This window comes from Aquarana catesbeiana, linkage group LG03 (assembly GCF_042186555.1).
Source record: "Aquarana catesbeiana isolate 2022-GZ linkage group LG03, ASM4218655v1, whole genome shotgun sequence".
Taxonomy (NCBI): Eukaryota; Metazoa; Chordata; class Amphibia; order Anura; family Ranidae; genus Aquarana; species Aquarana catesbeiana.
Window position 1 is genome coordinate 680,084,780 of NC_133326.1, and position 22,339 is coordinate 680,107,118.

General features: G+C 42.7%; 1 protein-coding gene across 2 annotated transcripts in view; it reads left to right on the forward strand.

The window, feature by feature from the left end:
• The window catches only part of LOC141133520 (uncharacterized), a 151,511-nt gene that overhangs the window by 123,426 nt on the left and 5,746 nt on the right, over positions 1–22,339 (forward strand). Inside the window, exons 5-9 of one of the 2 annotated variants that reach the window (XM_073622946.1) lie at positions 824–889; positions 10,862–10,936; positions 17,497–17,521; positions 17,873–17,934; positions 18,222–18,268. In XM_073622946.1, the coding sequence (XP_073479047.1) occupies positions 824–889; positions 10,862–10,936; positions 17,497–17,521; positions 17,873–17,934; positions 18,222–18,268 (275 nt within the window). The remainder of the gene's footprint in view (positions 1–823; positions 890–10,861; positions 10,937–17,496; positions 17,522–17,872; positions 17,935–18,221; positions 18,269–22,339) is intronic. The other variant, XM_073622947.1, reaches the window with a different exon arrangement.

Below are 22,339 nucleotides of genomic sequence, written 5' to 3' on the forward strand. Positions count from 1 at the left end.
CATCCGTCTGGATTTAGCGGAGAGGAATCGGATCGGATGTCAGCGGACATGTCACCGCTGACATCTGTCGCTCCATAGAGGTACATGGAGCTTCTGTTCAGGTCCGCCTGAAAAGACTGACAGGCGGACCTGAACAGTCTGCATGTGTGAAAGAGCCCTAAGGGCTACATAGCAACTAGCAACTGTTAAGACAATGAAGATTTGGGTCAGGAGTATGCAATTACAAAATAAGAGAGTGCAAGGGTCAGAAATATGTAATTTGCAACACAGTGTATATAATGGAGGGGTTAGAAATAATTGACAACATAGTGCAGGGGTCAAGCTCAGTGGAGCCCTAAGTGACTCAGTAAGAAATTATATCAGATGGCAAAGCAGACACAAAGACTACAGTTTTTTTTTTTTTTTTTTTTTTAAGAATTCAACATTGGCAGAACAGATATTTAACTTATAAATTATTAGTCCACAGCTGAGATGAAATTTGATGTTTTGTGTTCTCATTTGACTCATGTAGGTACATTCTTCACTTGTACAGTAAGTTATGCTTTGTCCCTGATTCTCTCTGATTGTGACATGAAATGACCTAGGCTTAACATAAGAAAACATTTTCAGGTTGCTCCACAACACACACCACAGAAAATCCTACAAGCACGCAGACTTTGATCAGCATGTCCCTGACCTACCAAAGTTGTCACACTAGAGCGTCATCCAGCAAATGCTACTGTTGACTTGGGTTAGTGTGTCATAAAGCAAAAATGTTCTGTCTCTGACTCTCTATAATACTGATGTGAAATGAGCTGGATTTAACATAATAAACACTTTACAGGTGTCCCTACACGCACCACAGAAACTTCCACGAGCAGCACTCTCTCTGACCTGAAGATGCTACCAGGTTAGTGTGTCATCCAGCACATATTACTGTAGACTCAGGTTAGTGTGTCATTCATCAACTGTTACTGTAGATTTGGGTTAGTGCCTCATGATCCTGCAGCCATTATTTTAGACTTGGATTAGTGCCTCATCCTGCAGCCATTACTGTAGGCTTGGGTTGTAGTGTGTGTCATCCAGGGGCAATTGCTGTAGTTTTACATTAGTGCATCATCCATTGCAATTACTGTAGACTTAGGTTAGTGTGTCATCCACCAGCCATTACTGTAGACTTGGGATAGAGCATCATCCTGCACCCAGTACTTTAGACTTGGGTTAGTGTGTAATTCAGCACCCAGTACTGTAGACTTGGGTTAGTGCATCATCCTGCACCCATTACTGTAGATTTGGGTTAGTGCATCATCCTGCACCCATTACTGTAGACTCGAGAGAGTGCGTCATTCAGCACCCATTACTGTAGACTTGGGTTAGTGAATCATCCTGCACCCATTACTGTAGACTTGGGTTAATGCATCATTCAGCACCCATTACTGTAGACTTGGGTTAGTGCATCATCCTGCACCCATTACTGTAGACTTGGGAGAGTGTGTCATTCAGCACCCATTACTGTAGACTTGGGATAGTGCATCATTCAGCACCCATTACTGTGGACTTGGGTTAATGCATCATTCAGCACCCATTACTGTGGACTTGGGTTAGTGCATCATCCAGCACCCATTACTGTAGACTTGGGTTAGTGCATCATCCTGCACCCATTACTGTAGACTTGGGATAATGCGTCATTCAGCACCCATTACTGTATACTTGGGTTTGTGCATCATCCTGCACCCATTACTGTAGACTTGGGAGAGTGCATCATTCATCACCCATTACTGTAGACTTGGGTTAATGCATCATTCAGCACCTATTACTGTAGACTTGGGATAGTGCGTCATTCAGCACCCATTACTGTAGACTTGGGTTAGTGCATCATCCTGCACCCATTACTGTAGACTTGGGTTAATGCGTCATTCAGCACCCATTACTGTAGACTTGGGATAGTGCATCATTCAGCACCCATTACTGTAGACTTGGGAGAGTGCGTCATTCAGCACCCATTACTGTAGACTTGGGATAGTGCATCATTCAGCACCCATTACTGTAGACTTGGGTTAGTGCATCATCCTACACCCATTACTGTAGACTTGGGTTAATGCGTCATTCAGCACCCATTACTGTAGACTTGGGTTAGTGAATCATCCTGCATCCATTACTGTAGACTCGGGAGAGTGCGTCATTCAGCACTAATTACTGTAGACTTGGGATAGTGCGTCATTCAGCACCCATTACTGTAGACTTGGGAGAGTGCATCATTCATCACCCATTACTGTAGACTTGGGTTAATGCATCATTCAGCACCTATTACTGTAGACTTGGGATAGTGCGTCATTCAGCACCCATTACTGTATACTTGGGTTTATGCATCATCCTGCACCCATTACTATAGACTTGGGAGAGTGCATCATTCATCACCCATTACTGTAGACTTGGGTTAGTGCATCATCCTGCACCCATTACTGTAGACTTGGGTTAATGCGTCACTCAGCACCCATTACTGTAGACTTGGGATAGTGCATCATTCATCACCCATTACTGTAGACTTGGGTTAATGCGTCATTCAGCACCCATTACTGTATACTTGGGTTTGTGCATCATCCTGCACCCATTACTGTAGACTTGGGAGAGTGCATCATTCATCACCCATTACTGTAGACTTGGGTTAGTGCATCATCCTGCACCCATTACTGTAGACTTGGGTTAATGCGTCACTCAGCACCCATTACTGTAGACTTGGGATAGTGCATCATTCAGCACCCATTACTGTAGACTTGGGAGAGTGCATCATTCAGCACCCATTACTGTAGACTTGGGTTAGTGCATCATCCTGCACCCATTATTGTAGACTTGGGTTAGTGCATCATCCTGCACCCATTACTGTAGACTTGGGTTAGTGCATCATCCTGAACCCATTACTGTAGACTTGGGTTAGTGCATCATCCTGCACCCATTACTGTAGACTTGGGTTAGTGCATCATCCTGAACCCATTACTGTAGACTTGGGTTAATGCGTCATTCAGCACCCATTACTGTAGACTTGGGTTAGTGCATCATCCTGCACCCATTACTGTAGACTTGGGAGAGTGCGTCATTCATTACTCATTACTGTAGACCTGGGTTAATGCATCATTCAGCACCCATTACTGTAGACTTGGGTTAGTGCATCATCCTGCACCCATTACTGTAGACTTGGGATAGTGCGTCATTCAGCACCCATTACTGTATACTTGGGTTAGTGCATCATCCTGCACCCATTACTGTAGACTTGGGAGAGTGCGTCATTCAGCACCCATTACTGTAGACTTGGGATAGTGCATCATCCTGCACCCATTATTGTAGACTTGGGTTAGTGCATCATCCTGCACCCATTACTGTAGACTTGGGTTAGTGCATCATCCTACACCCATTACTGTAGACTTGGGTTAATGCGTCATTCAGCACCCATTACTGTAGACTTGGGTTAGTGAATCATCCTGCATCCATTACTGTAGACTCGGGAGAGTGCGTCATTCAGCACTAATTACTGTAGACTTGGGATAGTGCGTCATTCAGCACCCATTACTGTAGACTTGGGTTAGTGCATCATTCAGCACCCATTACTGTAGACTCGGGTTAGTGCATCATCCTGCACCCATTACTGTAGACTCGGGAGAGTGCGTCATTCAGCACCCATTACTGTAGACTTGGGTTAGTGCATCATCCTGCACCCATTACTGTAGACTTGGGTTAGTGCATCATCCTGCACCTATTACTGTAGACTTGGGTTAGTGCATCATCCTGCACCCATTACTGTAGACTTGGGTTAGTGCATAATCCTGCACCCATTACTGTAGACTTGAGTTAGTGCATCATCCTGCACCCATTACTGTAAACTTGGGTTAATGCGTCATTCAGCACCCATTACTGTAGACTTGGGTTAATGCATTTTTCAGCACCCATTACTGTAGACTTGGGTTAGTTCATCATCCTGCACCCATTACTGTAGACTTGGGTTAGTGCATCATCCTGCACCCATAACTGTAGACTTGGGATAGTGCGTCATTCATCACTCATTACTGTATACTTGGGTTATTGCATCATCCACCACCCATTACTGTAGACTTGGGAGAGTGCGTCATCCACCACCCATTACTGTAGACTTGGGTTATTGCATCATCCACCACCCATTACTGTAGACTTGGGATAGTGTGTCATCCACCACCCATTACTGTAGACTTGGGATAGTGCGTGATTGAGCACCCATTACTGTAGACTCAGATTAGTGTGTCATCCACCACCCATTATTGTAGATTTGGGATACTGTAGACTTGCTGCAACTTGGCATATAAAGGGGAACCAGGGGTATATTTTCATATTCCCCAGGGGCGTACTTATGTTGGGTGGGGGTGGCACTACTCACTCCCTCCCAGTAATTCCCCTTTTTTCATTTCCTTTATTCACATATAGGGATGGAGTTGCATGGGTGCATGCGTCTCATACTAAGTCCCAAACTGTTTGTGGTATTTTCATATAGGAATGGAGAGGTATATTTGACCATTTAGCAGTCTGCAAAGTATCTTTCAATTGCACTTTTGCAATCCATGATAGACCTGATCATGGTTTTTATTATACATTACACTCTCTTGATTATCATGACATACCAACATATTTCTTTTTATTTCAATCCATCATCTTTCGTTCCTAGCACCCTGTTCCACATGGTAGGGTCTGATTAGTTTGTGCAGAGATTGTTGGGCTGCTTGCCTGTCTGTCCTCTGGGAGCTGTGATGTGATTTTGGTGCCCCTCCCTCTCCCCCCTGTTCCCTACTCCCCATTCGCGGTGGATGGAGGTGGTGGTTTGGGCGGGTTTGCCCCTCATCGCATCGGCACCACGTTACCGCTCAGTGTGTGCGACATCTTTTGATGTCGCACCGAATGAGCAGGTTTTTCTTTCTATCCAGGCTGACATTTGGGAGTTATCTGAGCCTGTATGGGCGGATTATTTCAGTCTGGCATAGACACTTTCCCTTTCTTGCCACGCAAGTGTGGCGCTGGGCGGGACACGTATCAGCTGGGAGCATTTAACTCCCCTTATTTGGTGTCTGTGTGTCCTTCTGGCAGCACCTTACATGCAAGCATTCACTTGTGATTTTGGTTCCCAGTTCTTTGTGAACCAACAAGGTAAATCACCATAGGTTTTACCTATACTTTTAGCACTATGCCTTTTTTTTCCCTTTTGGTTTCTACATCATCTCACCCAGCATGTGTTTCTTTCCTTTTCTTCTCATACTCAGTTGCTTTTTGAGTATTTGTTCTTTCATTCATTCTTAGTTTTTTCCTTCACTTGACCAGGTGAATGGGTTTTTCACACTTCTCATCAATAATATTATACATTCAATATATACTACTGATTTTAATTCACATTGTCTCTGGGGAATCCACAGTGCTCCCGGCTTGTCCACATGTCTTTACCTCAGCTCCCATGCCAGACATCTGGAGCAGCTCCGATCCTCTGTTCACATCTATACAGTTGATGTGAGTATGTATAGGGATTCCCATTCTGTCTCTTACACTCATTACTTTACTTTACTTACTCATTACTACTCATTACCCCCTATTATTTAGCTACAATATTATACCATATGGTTATGACTCTTTATAGATCACCATTGCATTTGCCCCTGAAGATATATACCCCAACGATGGTATACCCCAACGAAATGTGTAGGGCCTACATAGATGCATGATGCCAGACAGATGATTTTATGTCTTTTACATTGTTTCACTCAAGACTTTTAAACACCATCCAGCCCTCCCAGTGGCCTATGTTGTGTAGGACTTGTCTTCACCCCATGATATGCCAAAGTACCATGGTGTCAATATGTATATGTGGTTTTTAGCATGCCTGGCATTTATGCGATTTTGTGTATGCATTTTTTGTCATTGAGTATGCTGTATATGATCTCGCAAGGTATAGCAAAATGTTCTTTGCACTGACTGCTTTTTGGTATACATCTCTCATTTAAAGTCCAAACCCCCCCCTTTTCGTCAGATATTATGTAGTAAACTCATACAAGGAATACTGTGCTTTATATCCTATGTGTCTACTCTATTTAGTGATTGGCCTCATTCAGAGTCCCCCTGACCAAATTCTTTCTTTCTGTAGACTTGGGATAATATGTCATCCTGCAACCATTACTGTAGACTCGGGTTAGTGCATCACCAATAAGCCATTACTGAAGACTTGGGATAGTGCATCACCAATCAGCTATTACTGTAGACTTGGGATAGTGTATCACCAATCAGCCATTACTGTAGATTGGGGATAGTGCGTCACCAATCAGCCATTACTGTAGATTGGGGATAGTGCGTCACCAATCAGCCATTATTGTAGATTGGGGATAGTGCGTCACCAATCAGCCATTACTGTAGATTGGGGATAGTGTGTCACCAATCACCCATTACTGTAGATTGGGGATAGTGCGTCCCCAATCAGCCATTACTGTAGACTTGGGATAGTGCGTCACCAATCAGCCATTACTGTAGATTGGGGATAGTGCATCACCAATCAGACATTACTGTAGATTGGGGATAGTGCGTCACCAATCAGCCATTACTGTAGATTGGGGATAGTGCGTCACCAATCAGCCATTACTGTAGACTGGGGATAGTGCGTCACCAATCAGCCATTAATGTAGACTTGGGATAGTGCGTCACCAATCAGCCATTACTGTAGATTGGGGATAGTGCATCACCAATCAGCCATTACTGTAGATTGGGGATAGTGCGTCACCAATCAGCCATTACTGTAGACTTGGGATAGTGCGTCACCAATCAGCCATTACTGTAGACTGGGGATAGTGCGTCACCAATCAGCCATTACTGTAGACTGGGGATAGTGCGTCACCAATCAGCCATTACTGTAGACTTGGGATAGTGCGTCACCAATCAGCCATTACTGTAGATTGGGGATAGTGCGTCACCAATCAGCCATTACTGTAGATTGGGGATAGTGTGTCACCAATCAGCCATTACTGTAGATTGGGGATAGTGCGTCACCAATCAGCCATTACTGTAGATTGGGGATAGTGCGTTACCAATCAGCCATTACTGTAGATTGGGGATAGTGCGTCACCAATCAGCCATTACTGTAGACTTGGGATAGTGCATCACCAATCAGCCATTACTATAGATTGGGGATAGTGCGTCACCAATCAGCCATTACTGTAGATTGGGGATAGTGCGTCACCAATCAGCCATTACTGTAGACTGGGGATAGTGCGTCACCAATCAGCCATTACTGTAGATTGGGGATAGTGCGTCACCAATCAGCCATTACTGTAGACTTGGGATAGTGCGTCACCAATCACCCATTACTGTAGACTGGGGATAGTGCGTCACCAATCAGCCATTACTGTAGACTTGGGATAGTGCGTCACCAATCAGCCATTACTGTAGATTGGGGATAGTGCGTCACCAATCAGCCATTACTGTAGATTGGGGATAGTGCGTCACCAATCAGCCATTACTGTAGATTGGGGATAGTGCGTCACCAATCAGCCATTACTGTAGATTGGGGATAGTGCGTCACCAATCAGCCATTACTGTAGACTTGGGATAGTGCGTCACCAATCAGCCATTACTGTAGATTGGGGATAGTGCATCATCAATCAGCCATTACTGTAGATTGGGGATAGTGCGTCACCAATCAGCCATTACTGTAGACTGGGGATAGTGTGTCACCAATCATCCATTACTGTAGACTGGGGATAGTGTGTCACCAATCATCCATTACTGTAGACTGGGGATAGTGCGTCACCAATCAACCATTACTGTAGATTGGGGATAGTGTGTCACCAATCATCCATTACTGTAGACTGGGGATAGTGCGTCACCAATCAGCCATTACTGTAGATTGGGGATAGTGCGTCACCAATCAGCCATTACTGTAGACTTGGGATAGTGCGTCACCAATCAACCATTACTGTAGATTGGGGATAGTGCGTCACCAATCAGCCATTACTGTAGATTGGGGATAGTGCGTCACCAATCAGCCATTACTGTAGATTGGGGATAGTGCGTCACCAATCAGCCATTACTGTAGACTGGGGATAGTGCGTCACCAATCAGCCATTACTGTAGACTTGGGATAGTGCTTCACCAATCAGCCATTACTATAGATTGGGGATAGTGCATCACCAATCAGCCATTACTGTAGATTGGGGATAGTGCATCACCAATCAGCCATTACTGAGGATTGGGGATAGTGCGTCACCAATCAGCCATTACTGTAGACTGGGGATAGTGCATCACCAATCAGCCATTACTGTAGACTGGGGATAGTGCGTCACCAATCAGCCATTACTGTAGACTGGGGATAGTGCGTCACCAATCAGCCATTACTGTAGATTGGGGATAGTGCGTCACCAATCAGCCATTACTGTAGATTGGGGATAGTGCGTCACCAATCAGCCATTACTGTAGATTGGGGATAGTGCGTCACCAATCAGCCATTACTGTAGATTGGGGATAGTGCGTCACCAATCAGCCATTACTGTAGATTGGGGATAGTGCGTCACCAATCAGCCATTACTGTAGATTGGGGATAGTGCGTCATTCAGCAGCTATTATCAGACTGCCATATGTGTAGGTCATTCCAGGCAACCTGTGATTTTATCTTTTTTAAATGTTGGCGAAATAGGGGAAATTAGTGAGTTTCGAGACAAAGGAAAGGGGGGTTAGCAGGGTTAAAGGAAATATGAAGAAAAGTGAGAAATGCAAATGTATCTACACCTTTGTGATAAATAAGAGTTGCTCTTTATATCCCTTTTCTGATAGATAGACTTCTCAGAGTCTGATAGATAGACTTCTCACAGGGGGTGACACAGGTCAAGTAGTTGAAAAATAGGTATGAGTGAATTTTTTGGGTTCAATTTGCTAACCGTCTTGTTCAAACTTTGCGGTGAACAACATTGAAGTCTATAGGTGGGGGGAGGGGTCTTGTTATTCAATTCTGGTCATTTTTAGGGCTAATAAGCAAGCGATTGAACATAATAAAGGTGGGCATTGCCATGAAGGACATGTACTAATGCCAACAATTAAAAAATACATAAATAAGTAAAAAAAACTGTATCCCTCCCTACACAGAATTGCCAGCTCTTCCTTACAGGTCCAACACATAGTAACAATATGGCTGCTGCAAGCCTACCCTTTCCTAGATACAGAATTGGATTATCCATTGAAGTCCTCAGTACAACTGTCTAAACAAATACCAAATCCAGTTACTACAGTATGTGATGCACAAGCCTCATTAAGTAAAGAAAAATCTGCTTTAACCTGCTCTGACTGAGCCAAATCCTCCTTCGTTTGAGTCTCACATACTCCAGGTACTGGAGCTCACAGTGGGAGGATTTCACCAACAGGAAATTCTGCCAATCCAGAAAGCAGTGGCCAGGACTAGTTGTGGCCAGGAGCTGATTGACAGGCTACAGGCTGATGAATCAGCAGTTGCAATGCCGATAGCCACACCCCCTGCAAATGTTCAGGAGCAGTACAACATCGTTGCCACCACATCACAGGAGGTTGCATTAAGTGGACTTGCGGGATCAACAATTATTGTGGCACTTTGCAGGAGCAGAAAACAGTTAGTGAGGATGGACCAATAATTAAGTGCTGCAGTGCATATTATGTTTTTAATAGGTCATATTTCTACTTTAATTTAACTTTAATTCTGGTGGTAAAGAAGTTTTTCAGTCAAAAGTTTACAATCTTCTAAGTTTGTGGGTCCTAAATATTCATGGTGAGCTTTGGTAATGGCGAACCTAAACCGAGTCATGCCTAGTGGGCTAAACATCATTGCATTGTTTTTTCTGTTTCCATATGGCAATAGGCAAAACATTTAAAATCCTAACTGGACACAATAGAAACTTCAAGATCCTGTAAAAATATAATAATCTAAAATAGGTTATGAAAATGACGTACATTTTTCTTGCATAGCTTTTATGTCATTCTACTCCGAGGAGTCTGCAATTGCAACAGCTGAAAGGTCACAAAGTTCAGACATGTAGACTGTAGGACATGTAAGTGGGTGGCCATATCACATGTCATGTAAGAGGTTAAGGGTTGAAAATAATAAGGAGGGATATTCTACTAAATGATACAAAACTCAAATCAGTAAAGGATGAATAGACTTAATTTATATTACTCAGGGAAATATGTTGTCCATCTCCTTTTAGAAAATGCAAATTGCCTGGTCTTTTTTGTTGATCTTCTGGATTCAAAGCTTTATTGGTTACTAGCCAAGAATAAATAAGCTGTTCAGGCTGCATGCTTGATCTTCGTTGGGTGTATTTATACACTTTGAGGGCCTATGTACCCTTGAATATACACTGTAGAATACCATTATATATGAGATAATACCCTTGTACTGGTAAGAAAGTCTATATAGAGCTGGTAAGAGTTCAAACCAACATGCTCCCTGGAATAAATTATGAAATCCATATATGTTGAACATTGGCCTGTGCACAATGAAAAAAGATTAGACCTAGTCTGGTCAGTTGGAAATAGTTGGCCAAAAAGCTTGCAGTTGGTCAACTCAACACCATAACAGATAACAGGTCCCATCCTATTCATGTCTTCAGCTCTTGAGGCTTCTGACTCTCAGTTCTCTGTAGTTATTTACTTCTGTGTTGTAAAGAGAGGGAAATTTGATTTGTATTCTTACTCTTCAGTCTACTTATAACACCCAAACCCAAATGAGTCAGTGGAGAGACTACTTTACCGTCTCCAAGGCTATATATAAACTAAAAGGTTGTTAGTTGATATGTGATCACCATAGGAAAGAAGTATGCCTTCTCTGTTAAATATATCTAATTTTATTGATTCTTCCATTTTCTTACAGAGATTCTTGCTGGAGTAGGGGTCTTGCTCGTTTTGATTATTTTGTGTGTTGTATTGATTGTTCTGAAGAAGAGAGGTGAGCAAACTTGGAGGTTAAAACATTTGAAAAACTGTAAATACATGGTTACAAATCATTAAAAATAAATCATATACAGTATACAGTGCATCCAGAAAGTATTCACAGCGCTTCACTTTTTCCACATTTTGTTATGTTACAGCCTTATTCCAAAATGGATTCAATACATTATTTTCCTCAAAATTCTACAAACAATACCCCATAATGGCAACATGAAAGAAGTTTGTTTGAAATCTTTGCAAATGTATTAAAAATAAAAAAGGAAACAAAATCCCATGTACATAAGTATTTACAGCCTTTGCTCAATACTTTGTTGAAGCATCTTTGGCACCAATTACAGCCTCAAGTATTTTTGAGTATGATGCTACAAGCTTGGCACACCTATTTTTGGTCAGTTTCTCTCATTCTTCTTTGCAGGACCTCTCAAGCTCAATCAATATGGATGGGGAGCATTGGTGCACAGCCATTTTCAGATCTCTTCAGAGCTGTTCAATCAGGTTCAAGTCTGGGCTCTGGCTGGGCCACTCAAGGATATTCACAGAGTTGTCCCATGCCACGCCTTTGTTATCTTGGCTATGAGCTTAGGGTCATTGTCCTGTTGGAGGATGAACCTTCACCCCAGTCTGAGGTCCAGAGCTCTCTGGAGTATGTTTTCATCAAGGATGTATCTGTACATTGCTGCAGTCATCTTTCCCTCTGTCTCCTAATTCCTGCCACTGAAAAATATCCACACAGCATGAGGCTGCCACCACCATGCTTCACTATAGGGATGGTATTGGCCAGGTGATGAGCGATGCCTGGTTACTTCTTTGGCCATTCAGGCCAAAGAATTCAATCTTTGTTTCATCAGACCAGAGAATTTTGTTTCTCGTGGTCTGAGAGTCCTTCAGGTGCCTTTTGGCAAACTCAAGGTGGGCTGTCATGTGCCTTTTACTGAATAGTGGCTCCCATCTGGCCCCTCTACTATACAGGCCTGATTGGTGGAGTGCTGCAGAGATGGTTGTTCTTCTGAAAGGTCCTCCTCTCTCGACAGAGAAACGCTGGAGCTTTGTCAGAGTGACCACCATGTTCTTGGTCACCTACCTGACTAAGGCTCTTTTCCCCCCATAACTCAGTTTGGCTGGGCGGTCTGCTCTAGGAATAGTCCTGGTGGTTCCAAACTTCTTCCATGTACGGATGATAAAGGCCACTGTGCTCATTGGGACTTTCAATGCTGCAGAAGTTTTTCTGTACCCTTCCCCAGATCTGTGCCTCCATACAATCCTGTCTCGTAGGTTTACAGACAATTCCTTGGACTTTATGGCTTGGTTTGTGTTCTGACATGCACTGTTAACTGTGGTACCTTATGAATTTATCACAGGTAGACTCCAATCAAGTTGTAGAAACATTTCAAGTATGATCAGTGGAAACAGGACGCACCTGAGCTCAAATACAAGTGTCATGGCAAAGGCTGTGAATACTTGTGATTTTTTATTTTTTTATTTTTAATAAATTTGCAAAGACTTAAAACAAAATTGTTTCATGTTGTCATTATGGGGTATTATTTGTAAAAAATTTGAGGAAAATAATGAATTTAATCCATTTTGGAATTGGTCTGTAACATATAACAAAATGTGGAAAAAGTGGAGTGCTGTGAATACTTTCAGAATGCACTGTATAATTGAGTTCAGGTTTTTCAAGTGAAGAATACTGTAATGCTACATCATACAATGACATTTTAGACAACTGTGCACTTTCACCCTTGTGGGAAGTTTGGTGAAGACCCTTCTCTGTTCTACAAAAGACTGTGCCCCTGTGTACAAAGCCAGCTCAATAAAGACAGGGTTTGATGAGTTTGGTGTGGAGGACTCGAGTGGCCTGTATAGTCACCTGTATAGTGACCTGTTCATAGATGTGTGTCCATAGATGAGAAGAGCAATTCCCAAACACACCCCTTGCAGGCTCCTTTCTATTTCTCACTTGCAGAAAGCCTCCACATAAAAAGTAAAGTGAGCTTCAAACACAACAATAATTTTTTAACCTCTGTAATTGTATTACAAATACTTGTGCTCTTTCTGTAGAAACAGGTTTAGGTATTGATCTTCTTTAGTGGAACTTAAATACAATTCCTGATTTAACTGCAAATATCAGACGTTTCAGTTACACATTTTGCTTACAACTCCGTAGTAAATCTCCCCGGCAGTGCCTCCACTCGGTTTGGCCTTGTGTAATGGAAGTGGGACCCCTAACTGAAATAAATTTGTCCCCAGGTGTAGTACTCATATTTGGTTTTGCTCAATAATGGCAGTCCAAGGTTCTTGAATGGTATTTTAAACATTTATTCAAAAAAGAATGGGGCAGGGATAGCTGGAATACCCAGGGGCAGCACAATGTTCTTGCATCTACAAGTCCCTGCATGGAGCCCATACTTCATCTACCCAGAGATGGCATCTATTACCACATGAGTTCCTGTGTTTTTTCTGAACCAAGTAATAACTGTAGCCCTCAACCAATGGAGATTTAGGTGTTTCTCCATTGTCCCAAATAATATAATCTTATAGCAGTATAAACAGCATGGGTGAGATCCATCTTAAATGGTAGCTAGCACATGGTACACCCAAAGATCAAGGCCCTCAGGCCTGGGAAAAGGCAAGTGCCTCCAACCCAGAAAGATGCCTAGGAGATTTGCTGAAGCTAGGCCCAACCCACCGACAAAAAGCCTATCAGTGGTTGCCTATCCAACAAAAAAAATGGCTAGTTATGATATATGCCTGGGACAGTACTCTGGATATTTCAACAGTCTGGCAGATCACAAGAAGCCACTAAGCACACCCTACTGGTAAAATCATTGTACTCCATGCACACTATGTACAGTGACCTGCATTTTCTTGCACATGATCAAGGTATGTCAAACAACAAATAAAGGGCACTACACCTGCCAATATGTTGCATTAAAATGCTACTTAAAAGGGTCAAAATACAACAACTATTTTGATGTATGTCTTAAATTTCATGTGCATTGCATTAAAATGCATAAAGGTAGCATTTTAACACAATATACATGTACACAACACTGTGATATGAACAAAGCACATAGAAAACCATATGCAGGGCTATACATTGATCTGGTGTGGAAAAATGCAGGCCACTACACATGGTGTAAACAAACCTTTAGGGAACACATCCCTACACTAGCTATCTACCTAGAATGACTGTCTTACAAGCTGATTTTGCCACAAATGATTTACCCTTCCACAGTCCAAACACTGTTATTTATTGGAGTTATCTCCCTTCGAAGTATTCCTGGACTTTGTTTTTATGATGTGTGTGTTTTGCTAAATGAATGCCTTTTAGCCTTTCTTTTTAAACCCCTTGAACTTTTTTTCTTTATGCTGTAAACGTAAAGCCTTAATTGCTTCCCCACATAGAATATATTGTTGGCTCTCTTTTATGTAAACTTTAGTAAAACCAAAATAAATACAATTGTAGCATTTTCTTTTAATAGTAGAAATTTCCAACTACTGCCAGGTTTCTTGTCTGGGCAATTCCCTCCATCACTCACAATACATGCACTCTAGCTCACCATAATTGCCCATGCTATCATTCATATTCAGTGTGCTGTCGCTCCCCCAAGGATCTGCTGATTTCATACTTGGATACATGGCCAACTGGTGACCCATCCCAAACATGTCCACAACCCAGTTTGGGTCCTGACCTGAATTTAAAGAAGAATTGTGAATGGAATGTTCCTGATGTCATCACCCCCATAGACCCGCTCTACACATGAGGACGGCAGGAACAGTCCATTGCTGGACATGGGGAGCACTATATTTCAGACGATCGAAGGATTGGGTAAGTATAGTCTTTGGGTGTGCCCCTAGACAAAACAAGCAGTTAACCCATGCAGTGGATTAACCCAGGCATAGCTCCACTGTATGGGAGAAAACATTTTCATGGAGTTCTGCACTTCTCTGAAGGAATAATTTATTTATACTTTTGTAATAAAGACGACTAATGCCACGTACACACGAGCGGACTTGCCAAAGAGCTAAACTCCGTTGGCATTTCCGACAGAAAGATTTAGAACATGTTCTATATCTGAGTCCGTCGGAAATGCCGACAGAAAAAGTCCGATGGGGCTTACACACAGTCGGAAAGTCTGGCCGTGTGTACGCGGCATAAGCCTAAAAATAAAAAAAAGTTTACAACGGCTGTTTACATGCTGGTCTTAGAAATGATCAGCATTCTACTGTTTATAAGCAGATCCTCTTTAACTAAAAAGCTTTAAAAATGACTCTGTTTCCAAAATAAAGATCCATCCTTATTTAGCAAATGTAAATCTCATTCCCTTAAATGTGATCCAGATGGTTTATGTATATATAATAATGTTAGCAGAGATTTTGGTATTTGATTTTACAAATACTTTATTAGATGCTCCTTCTTGAGAGGATTGTCTGTTAGATGTTCAGTCACTGAGTTTTTCCTTGTTAGACCTTGAAGATCAGTTAACTGTGATCCAAAAAAGGTTTTCCGAAAATAAATACTTACCCATCCCTCATTACTGATCTTTGCTGTAGAAGTAACCACCACCTAAAGAATGTTCAAAATCTGAAACTTCCTGGAGTTTTGGATCCCTGATCCCCCAATGTCCCCTCTGTGGTTTCTCCTGATGACCTGTACATCACTACAGTCCACAGTAGTGACTCAGGACTGGTGGATCGAACCACTAAGTGCAGCAGGGGGATCAGTGATCCAACACTCACGGAAGCAATGGATTCGGAACATTCTTTTACATAGTTACATAGTAGGTGATGTTGAAAAAAGACACAAGTCCATCAAGTCCAACCTATGTGTGTGATTATAGGTCAGTATTACATTGTATATCTCTGTATGTTGCGGTCGTTCAGGTGCTTATCTAATAGTTTTTTGAAACTATTGATGCTCTCCGCTGAGACCACTGCCTGTGGAAGGGAATTTCATATCCTTGCCGCTCTTACAATAAAGAACCCTCTATCTAGTTTAAGGTTAAACCGCTTTTCTTCTAATTTTAGTGAGTGGCCACGAGTCTTATTAAACTCCCTTCTGCAAAAAAGTTTTATCCCTATTGTGGGGTCACCAGTACGGTATTTGTAAATTGAAATCATATCCCCTCTCAAACATCTCTTCTCCAGAGAGAATAAGTTCAGTGCTCGCAAACTTTCTTCATAACTAATATCCTCCAGACCCTTTATTAGCTTTGTTGCCCTTCTTTGTACTCGCTCCATTTCCAGCACAGGACTGGACAGCATACTCCAGGTGCGGCCGGACCAGAGTCTTGTAGAGTGGGAGAATTATCGTTTTATCCCTGGAGTTAATCCACTTCTTAATGCATGCCAATATTCTGTTTGCTTTGTTAGCAGCAGCTTGGCCTTGCATGCTATTGCTGAGCCTATCATCTACTAGGACCCCCAGGTCCTTTTCCATCCTAGTTATTGTCCTGCTTAGCATAGTGTCGTCCACAAATACAGAGATTGAGCTGTTTACCCCATCCTCCAGGTCGTTTATGAACAAATTAAACAGGATTGGTCCCAGCACAGAACCCAGGGGGACCCCACTTGCCACCCCTGACCATTCCGAGTACTCCCCATTTATCACCACCCTCTGAACTCACCCTTGTAGCCAGTTTTCAATCCATGTACTCACCCTATGGTCCATGCCAAAGGACCTTACTTTGTACAGTAAACGTTTATGGGGATGTCAAATGCTTTTGCAAAGTCCAGATACACCATGTCTACGGGCCTTCCTTTATCTAGATGGCAGCTCACCTCCTCATAGAAGGCTAATAGATTGGTTTGACAAGAAAGATTCTTCAAGAATACATGCTGATTACTGCTAATGATACCGTTTTCATTACTAAAATCTTGTATATAGTCCCTTATCATCCCCTCCAAGAGCTTACATACTATCTATGTTAGGCTAACTGGTCTGTAACTCCCAGGGATGTATTTTGGCCCTTTTTTTAAATATTGGTGATACATTGGCTTTTCTCCAATCAGCTGGTATCATTCCGGTCAGTAGACTGTAATTAAAAATTAGGAATAATGGTCTGGCAATTACTTGACTGAGTTCCCTGTGTACCCTAGGTTGCAAGCCATCTGGTCCCGGTGATTTATTAATGTTAAGTTTCCTAAGTCTATTTCAAATTCTGTGCTCTGTTAGCCATGAGGGTGCTTTCTGTGATGTGTCATGAGGACAAACACTGCAGTTTTGGTTACTGAAGCCCCCCGATTCCCTCGTGAAGGCTGAGGAGAAGAATAAATTAAATACCTTCCCCATCTGCCCATCCTTTGTAACCAGATGTCCTTCCTCATTCTTTATCGGGCCAATATGGTCTGTCCTCCCTTTTTTACTGTTTATATACTATATTCTTCAATCAGTTGTTTCTCTTGCAGTGGAGATCAATGATGTGGGAGGAGTACTGATCATCCTCTTTAAAGCATTTAAAGCGTAATTTAATAAGATTGCATATAAGGACTTATGTACTTGTCTAACAATGAAATTGTCACTAGGATAATAATATTCTTTTCATATTTTATTGCCAGGTGTAATTTGTAAAAAGAAAGAGAGGTAAGTATTTCAATGTTAATGTCATCTTATTGTTGGATATAAATACAGATCTTTTTTCTACTATCCAGTTAAATATACATTTGTCCCTTTCACTGTAGGCTGACCTCCTGGAAATGCCAGTTGCCTGGCAGTATTTAATCAGAATAAATATATAGATTATTATTTACCTCTGAAGTGGCAAATCAGAGGCTCTGCGTATTGTGTGTTTGCTGTGTGTTTGCTCAGTGACAGTGGCTTATAATGTTTTGAACCCAGAGAATCAGCCAGGCATATAGTATTTGTAGAGGAAAATCAACAATGACAGTCTATGTGTTTATTTTTTTTTAATCCAATACATTTACGTCTTTCCAGGGTAAAGTCTTTACCTTCGCCTGTGAACCATGCATCAAGGGCCCCAAGCAATCATGGTAACGGTAGGGGCAGAGTATAAACATTTGTTTTTTAACCTAATCATTATTTCCTTTCCTTTCCTTTCCTTTCCTTTCCTTTCCTTTCCTTTCCTTTCCTTTCCTTTCCTTTCCTTTCCTTTCCTTTCCTTTCCTTTCCTCTTTCTTTTCCTCTTTTTTTTCCTTCTCTATTTTTTCCTTTTCTTTCCTATCTTCTTTTTTACCTTTTCTTTTCCTTTCAATTTTTTTTACTTTCACTTTTATTTTGCATTTTTTTATTTTTCCATTTTTAATTCATTGCCTTTCTCTTTAAGTGGAAATGTCAAATGTCGGATCCAGCAATGCAGGTGCTAGTCAAGAGGTGAGAAACACAATCTTCCATTCACCACCATGTCCACCATTAACACCTATCAGCTGTCTGTTTTGTTAAACCACCTACTGCCTATCTAGTATTAGCACTTTAAATCTGTATTTTTATTAGCTTCCTGGGGTCCTATTATAGTGGGAGATGGAGTTCTATCAGTGTAAGACAGTCAGACTCATAGTATAGCTCAATGCTTTCCTTCTAACACTGCTTACAGAAGGGGAGCATAGATATGGAATCATCGGTGTGCTGCTTCTCCTTCATTGGCCAATCAGCATCTACGTAGGTTAGGTGCAACATGCTGCATCAACAATAACTCACACAGTCAGTTGCAATAGAAAACTTATATTAATGTAAGGGAGCAACAGTTCACAATAACCCGATGGGACAGTTCAAGTTGCCTTGATCCATTGATCCAATAATAGGGTGACTGGGAGGATTATTCTGGTCTTTGTGAACCTTCGGCAAATGGTAAAAATACAGTACCTTATGAATTGGTTTATCCAAGAAAGCAGCCTCATACTTATTTACAGGGCCTCAGTGAGATAATCTGTCCTATTTTGCATCACTATGCGCCCCCCTTTGTCAGCAGACTTAATAACAACATGCAAGTTGAACATAAGGAAGTTAAGAGCTTCAAATTTTGAAGGGCTAAGGTTTTTGTTTGGATGAGTTGCTGTTCTTACAAATAACTAAGAGGTCACTGTACCTGATAAAAACTCTTCAAATACGGTCCCTTGACATGGGTAGGATTAAAACCAAGTATGCTGAACAGGCGGAGGCTATTAGGTGTAGGGGTATAAAGATAGTGGACTCACTTTCAGCATACAACTCTTCAAGCTGTTGAAGTGTACTCTTGTCAATGGTATCCAAGAAATCTATAGAATGGTCAGGGGAGGGAGCAATGTCCATTATGTTAGACCCAGACTGTCGTTGAGGTTTCATACTATAATAACGTTGGACCATGAGGTTCCGAATTAACCTGTTTAAGTTCTTGAGTAGCATAAAAGGATTGAGCTGGGTTGTTGGAGCAAAGGTAAAACTCTACTCAACAAAGAAATTTAAAGGGATGTCACTATATGAGTCGATAAGTTAAAAAGAACTTAGCCTGTCCAAGGGCCATTAGGGATTTCTCAACATGTGGGAGGGGGTAAGCATCCCTGCGGTTATGATAGTCCACGCAGAACTGTAGGCTGCTTCTTTCTTGCACACCAAGACCCATGGACTGAGGCTTTCTTGGATCACCCCACCTTGCAATATATTGTGAAGTAACTCCTTGATATCCTGGCATAGTGTTGGGGGAATGTGAGGGTTTTGCTCCTGGATGGCGGTGCTCCCCCTGTATGAATAGGGTGGTCAACGGTCTTGGTGAATCAGTGATCTTCAGGGTTTGTGGCGAACACCAATACATGCTTCTTCAATAGCTGATGAAGTAGACTCTTGAGGTAAGGAGAAGTCTTTAAAGGTAATATGCAGCTGTTTTAAAAAGGACTTGTATCGAGTCACTTCCCAAGAATACATGGCACATACCACCTCAACTCCTTGTTGGGTCTCATAGATGCAGTGGGGAGATACAGCGTATTTGTTGGTCAAAGCACCGTGCCTGGACAGCAAGATTGGAGTTGTTCCTAGGTTGATGAGCTGTATCAACACCCTTCCGTGGTGAACCCTAGATAAGTTACGGCCCACCAACAATTCAATTCTCCTGGTGTCACGTTATCCAAGTGGGGTTCTATCATTACCGTGGCTCCTTGTAGCTTCCTTTGAGCCCCCACAGTCAGGGACCAGACCACCTCTTGCAGCGGTGGCAAAATTAACTTTTGCTTCGAGGGAAGGAAGGTTGGTATGGACCACTCCCACTTGTTCAGGTTGCCTCTTGGTAGTTCTATATTGTGCCTCAAAAGCCTGATGGGCCCACGGGCCCAACAGCCTGAATGTGTGCAATTAGCTAGCAGGTGGGGCAGGTTCAAGTCCTTCAAGACGCTCATGCCCATTACCACAGGCACTGCGGAGTTAACTGGGCAGCGGGTCACAACTGGAGCAGCTTCAGAGTAGCTAAGTATATCAATCTTTTCTTTACAAGGTTAGATTAATTAGGCTTAGTATGGGACTGGGTGTAGGTTTAGTGTTAGATTTTTTTTGGCTTTAACTTTAGCTGGAATTGCTTCAAGCCTAGGAATTATGGTGGCCTAAAAAAACTTCAACAATGTTTGCAGGACATACTGTATCTTCAACTTGCTGCTAGAGATGGGCGAACGGTTTGGCCTGAGCAGAAGTTCGGGCCGAACTTTGGTTGTTCGGATGTTCTGCGAACACAAACAATATGTGGTGTTCGGGGCAAATTCGGAAAACCGTTAAAGTCTATGGGACACTAACATGAAAAATCAAAAGTGCTAATTTTCAAGGCTTATATGCAAGCTATTGTCATAAAAAGTGTTTGGAGACCTGGGTCCTGCCCCAGGAGACATGTATCAATGCAAAAAATGTTTTTAAAAACGGACATTTTTTCGGGAGCAGTGATTTTTTTAATGCTTAAAAATTAAATATTCCTTTAAATATTGTGCCTGGGGGATGTCTATAGTATGCCTGTAAAGTGGCGCATTTTTCCCGTGTTTAGAACAGTACCACAGCAAAATGACATTTCTAAAGGAAAAATTGTCATTTAAAACTGATTGAGGCTGTAATGAATTGTCAGGCCTCGGCAATATAGATAAAATTCACTAAAAAAAAGAGCATGGGACCCCCCCAGTCCATTACTAGGGCCTTTGGGTCTGATATAAATATTAAGGGGAACCCCAAACCAAAATAAAAAGAAAAAATGGCGTAGGGATCCCCCCCAAAATCCATACCAGACCCTTATCCGAGCACGCAACCTGGCAGGCCGCAGGAAAAGACGGTGGGGTGAGAGAGCGGCTCCCCCCTCCTGAACCGTACCAGGCCACATGCCCTCAACATGGGGAGGTTGCTTTGGGGTAGCCCCCCAAAGCACATTGTTCCCATGTTAATGGGGACAAGGGCCTCATCCCCACAACCCTTGCCTGGTAGTTGTGGGGGTCTGTGGGCGGGGGGCTTATCTGAATCTGGAAGCCCCCTTTAACAAGGGGACCCCCAGATCCCGGCCTCCCCCTGTGTGAAATGGTAACGGGGTACAAATGTACCCCTACCATTTCACAAAAAAAGTGTCAAAATGTTAAAAACGACAAAACACAGCTTGGGACAAGTCCTTTATTAAAAAATAAAAAAATAAAAATGTCCCATGATGTCCATTCATCTTCTACTATCACTCCACCCGGACCGAAAAAGAAAAAAAAATCTGCAACCGACTTGCCTCCATGGGAGGCTCCCGCCGTCTTACGCGTCTTGGCTTGTGACAGCTCTTATATAACTGAGGGCGGGGCCACCCGGTGATGTAACCGGGTGACCCCACCCCCCTATGATGCACAGGGACTGCCCCATGGCTTCCCCATGGCGTCAGAGGGGGCGGGGCAACCCGGTTATGTAAATGGGTGACCCCGCCCCCCTCTGACACCACGGGGAAGCCATGGGGAAGTCCCGTGACGTCAGAGGGGGCAGGGTCACCCGGTTACATCACCGGGTTGCCCCGCTCTCAGCTATATAAGAGCTGTCACAAGCCAAGATGCATCAGACAGCAGGAGCCTCCCATGGAGGTGAGTCGGTTGCAGATTTTTTCTTTTTCGGTCCAGGCGGCGTGATGGAAGATGAATGGACATCGTGGGACATTTTTATTTTTTAATTTTTCAATAAAGGACTTGTCCCAAGGTGTGTTTTGTCGTTTTTAACATTTTGACACTTTTTTGGGGAAATGGTAGGGGTACATTTGTACCCTGTTACCATTTCACACGGGGAGAGGCCGGGATCTGGGGGTTCCCTTGTTAAAGGGGGCTTCCAGATTCCAATAAGTCCCCCGCCCGCAGACCCCCACAACCACCGGGCAAGGGTTGTGGGGATGAGGCCCTTGTCCCCATCAACATGGGGACAAGGTGCTTTGGGGGGCTACCCCAAAGCCCCCTCCCCATATTGAGGGCATGTGGTTTGGTACGGTTCAGG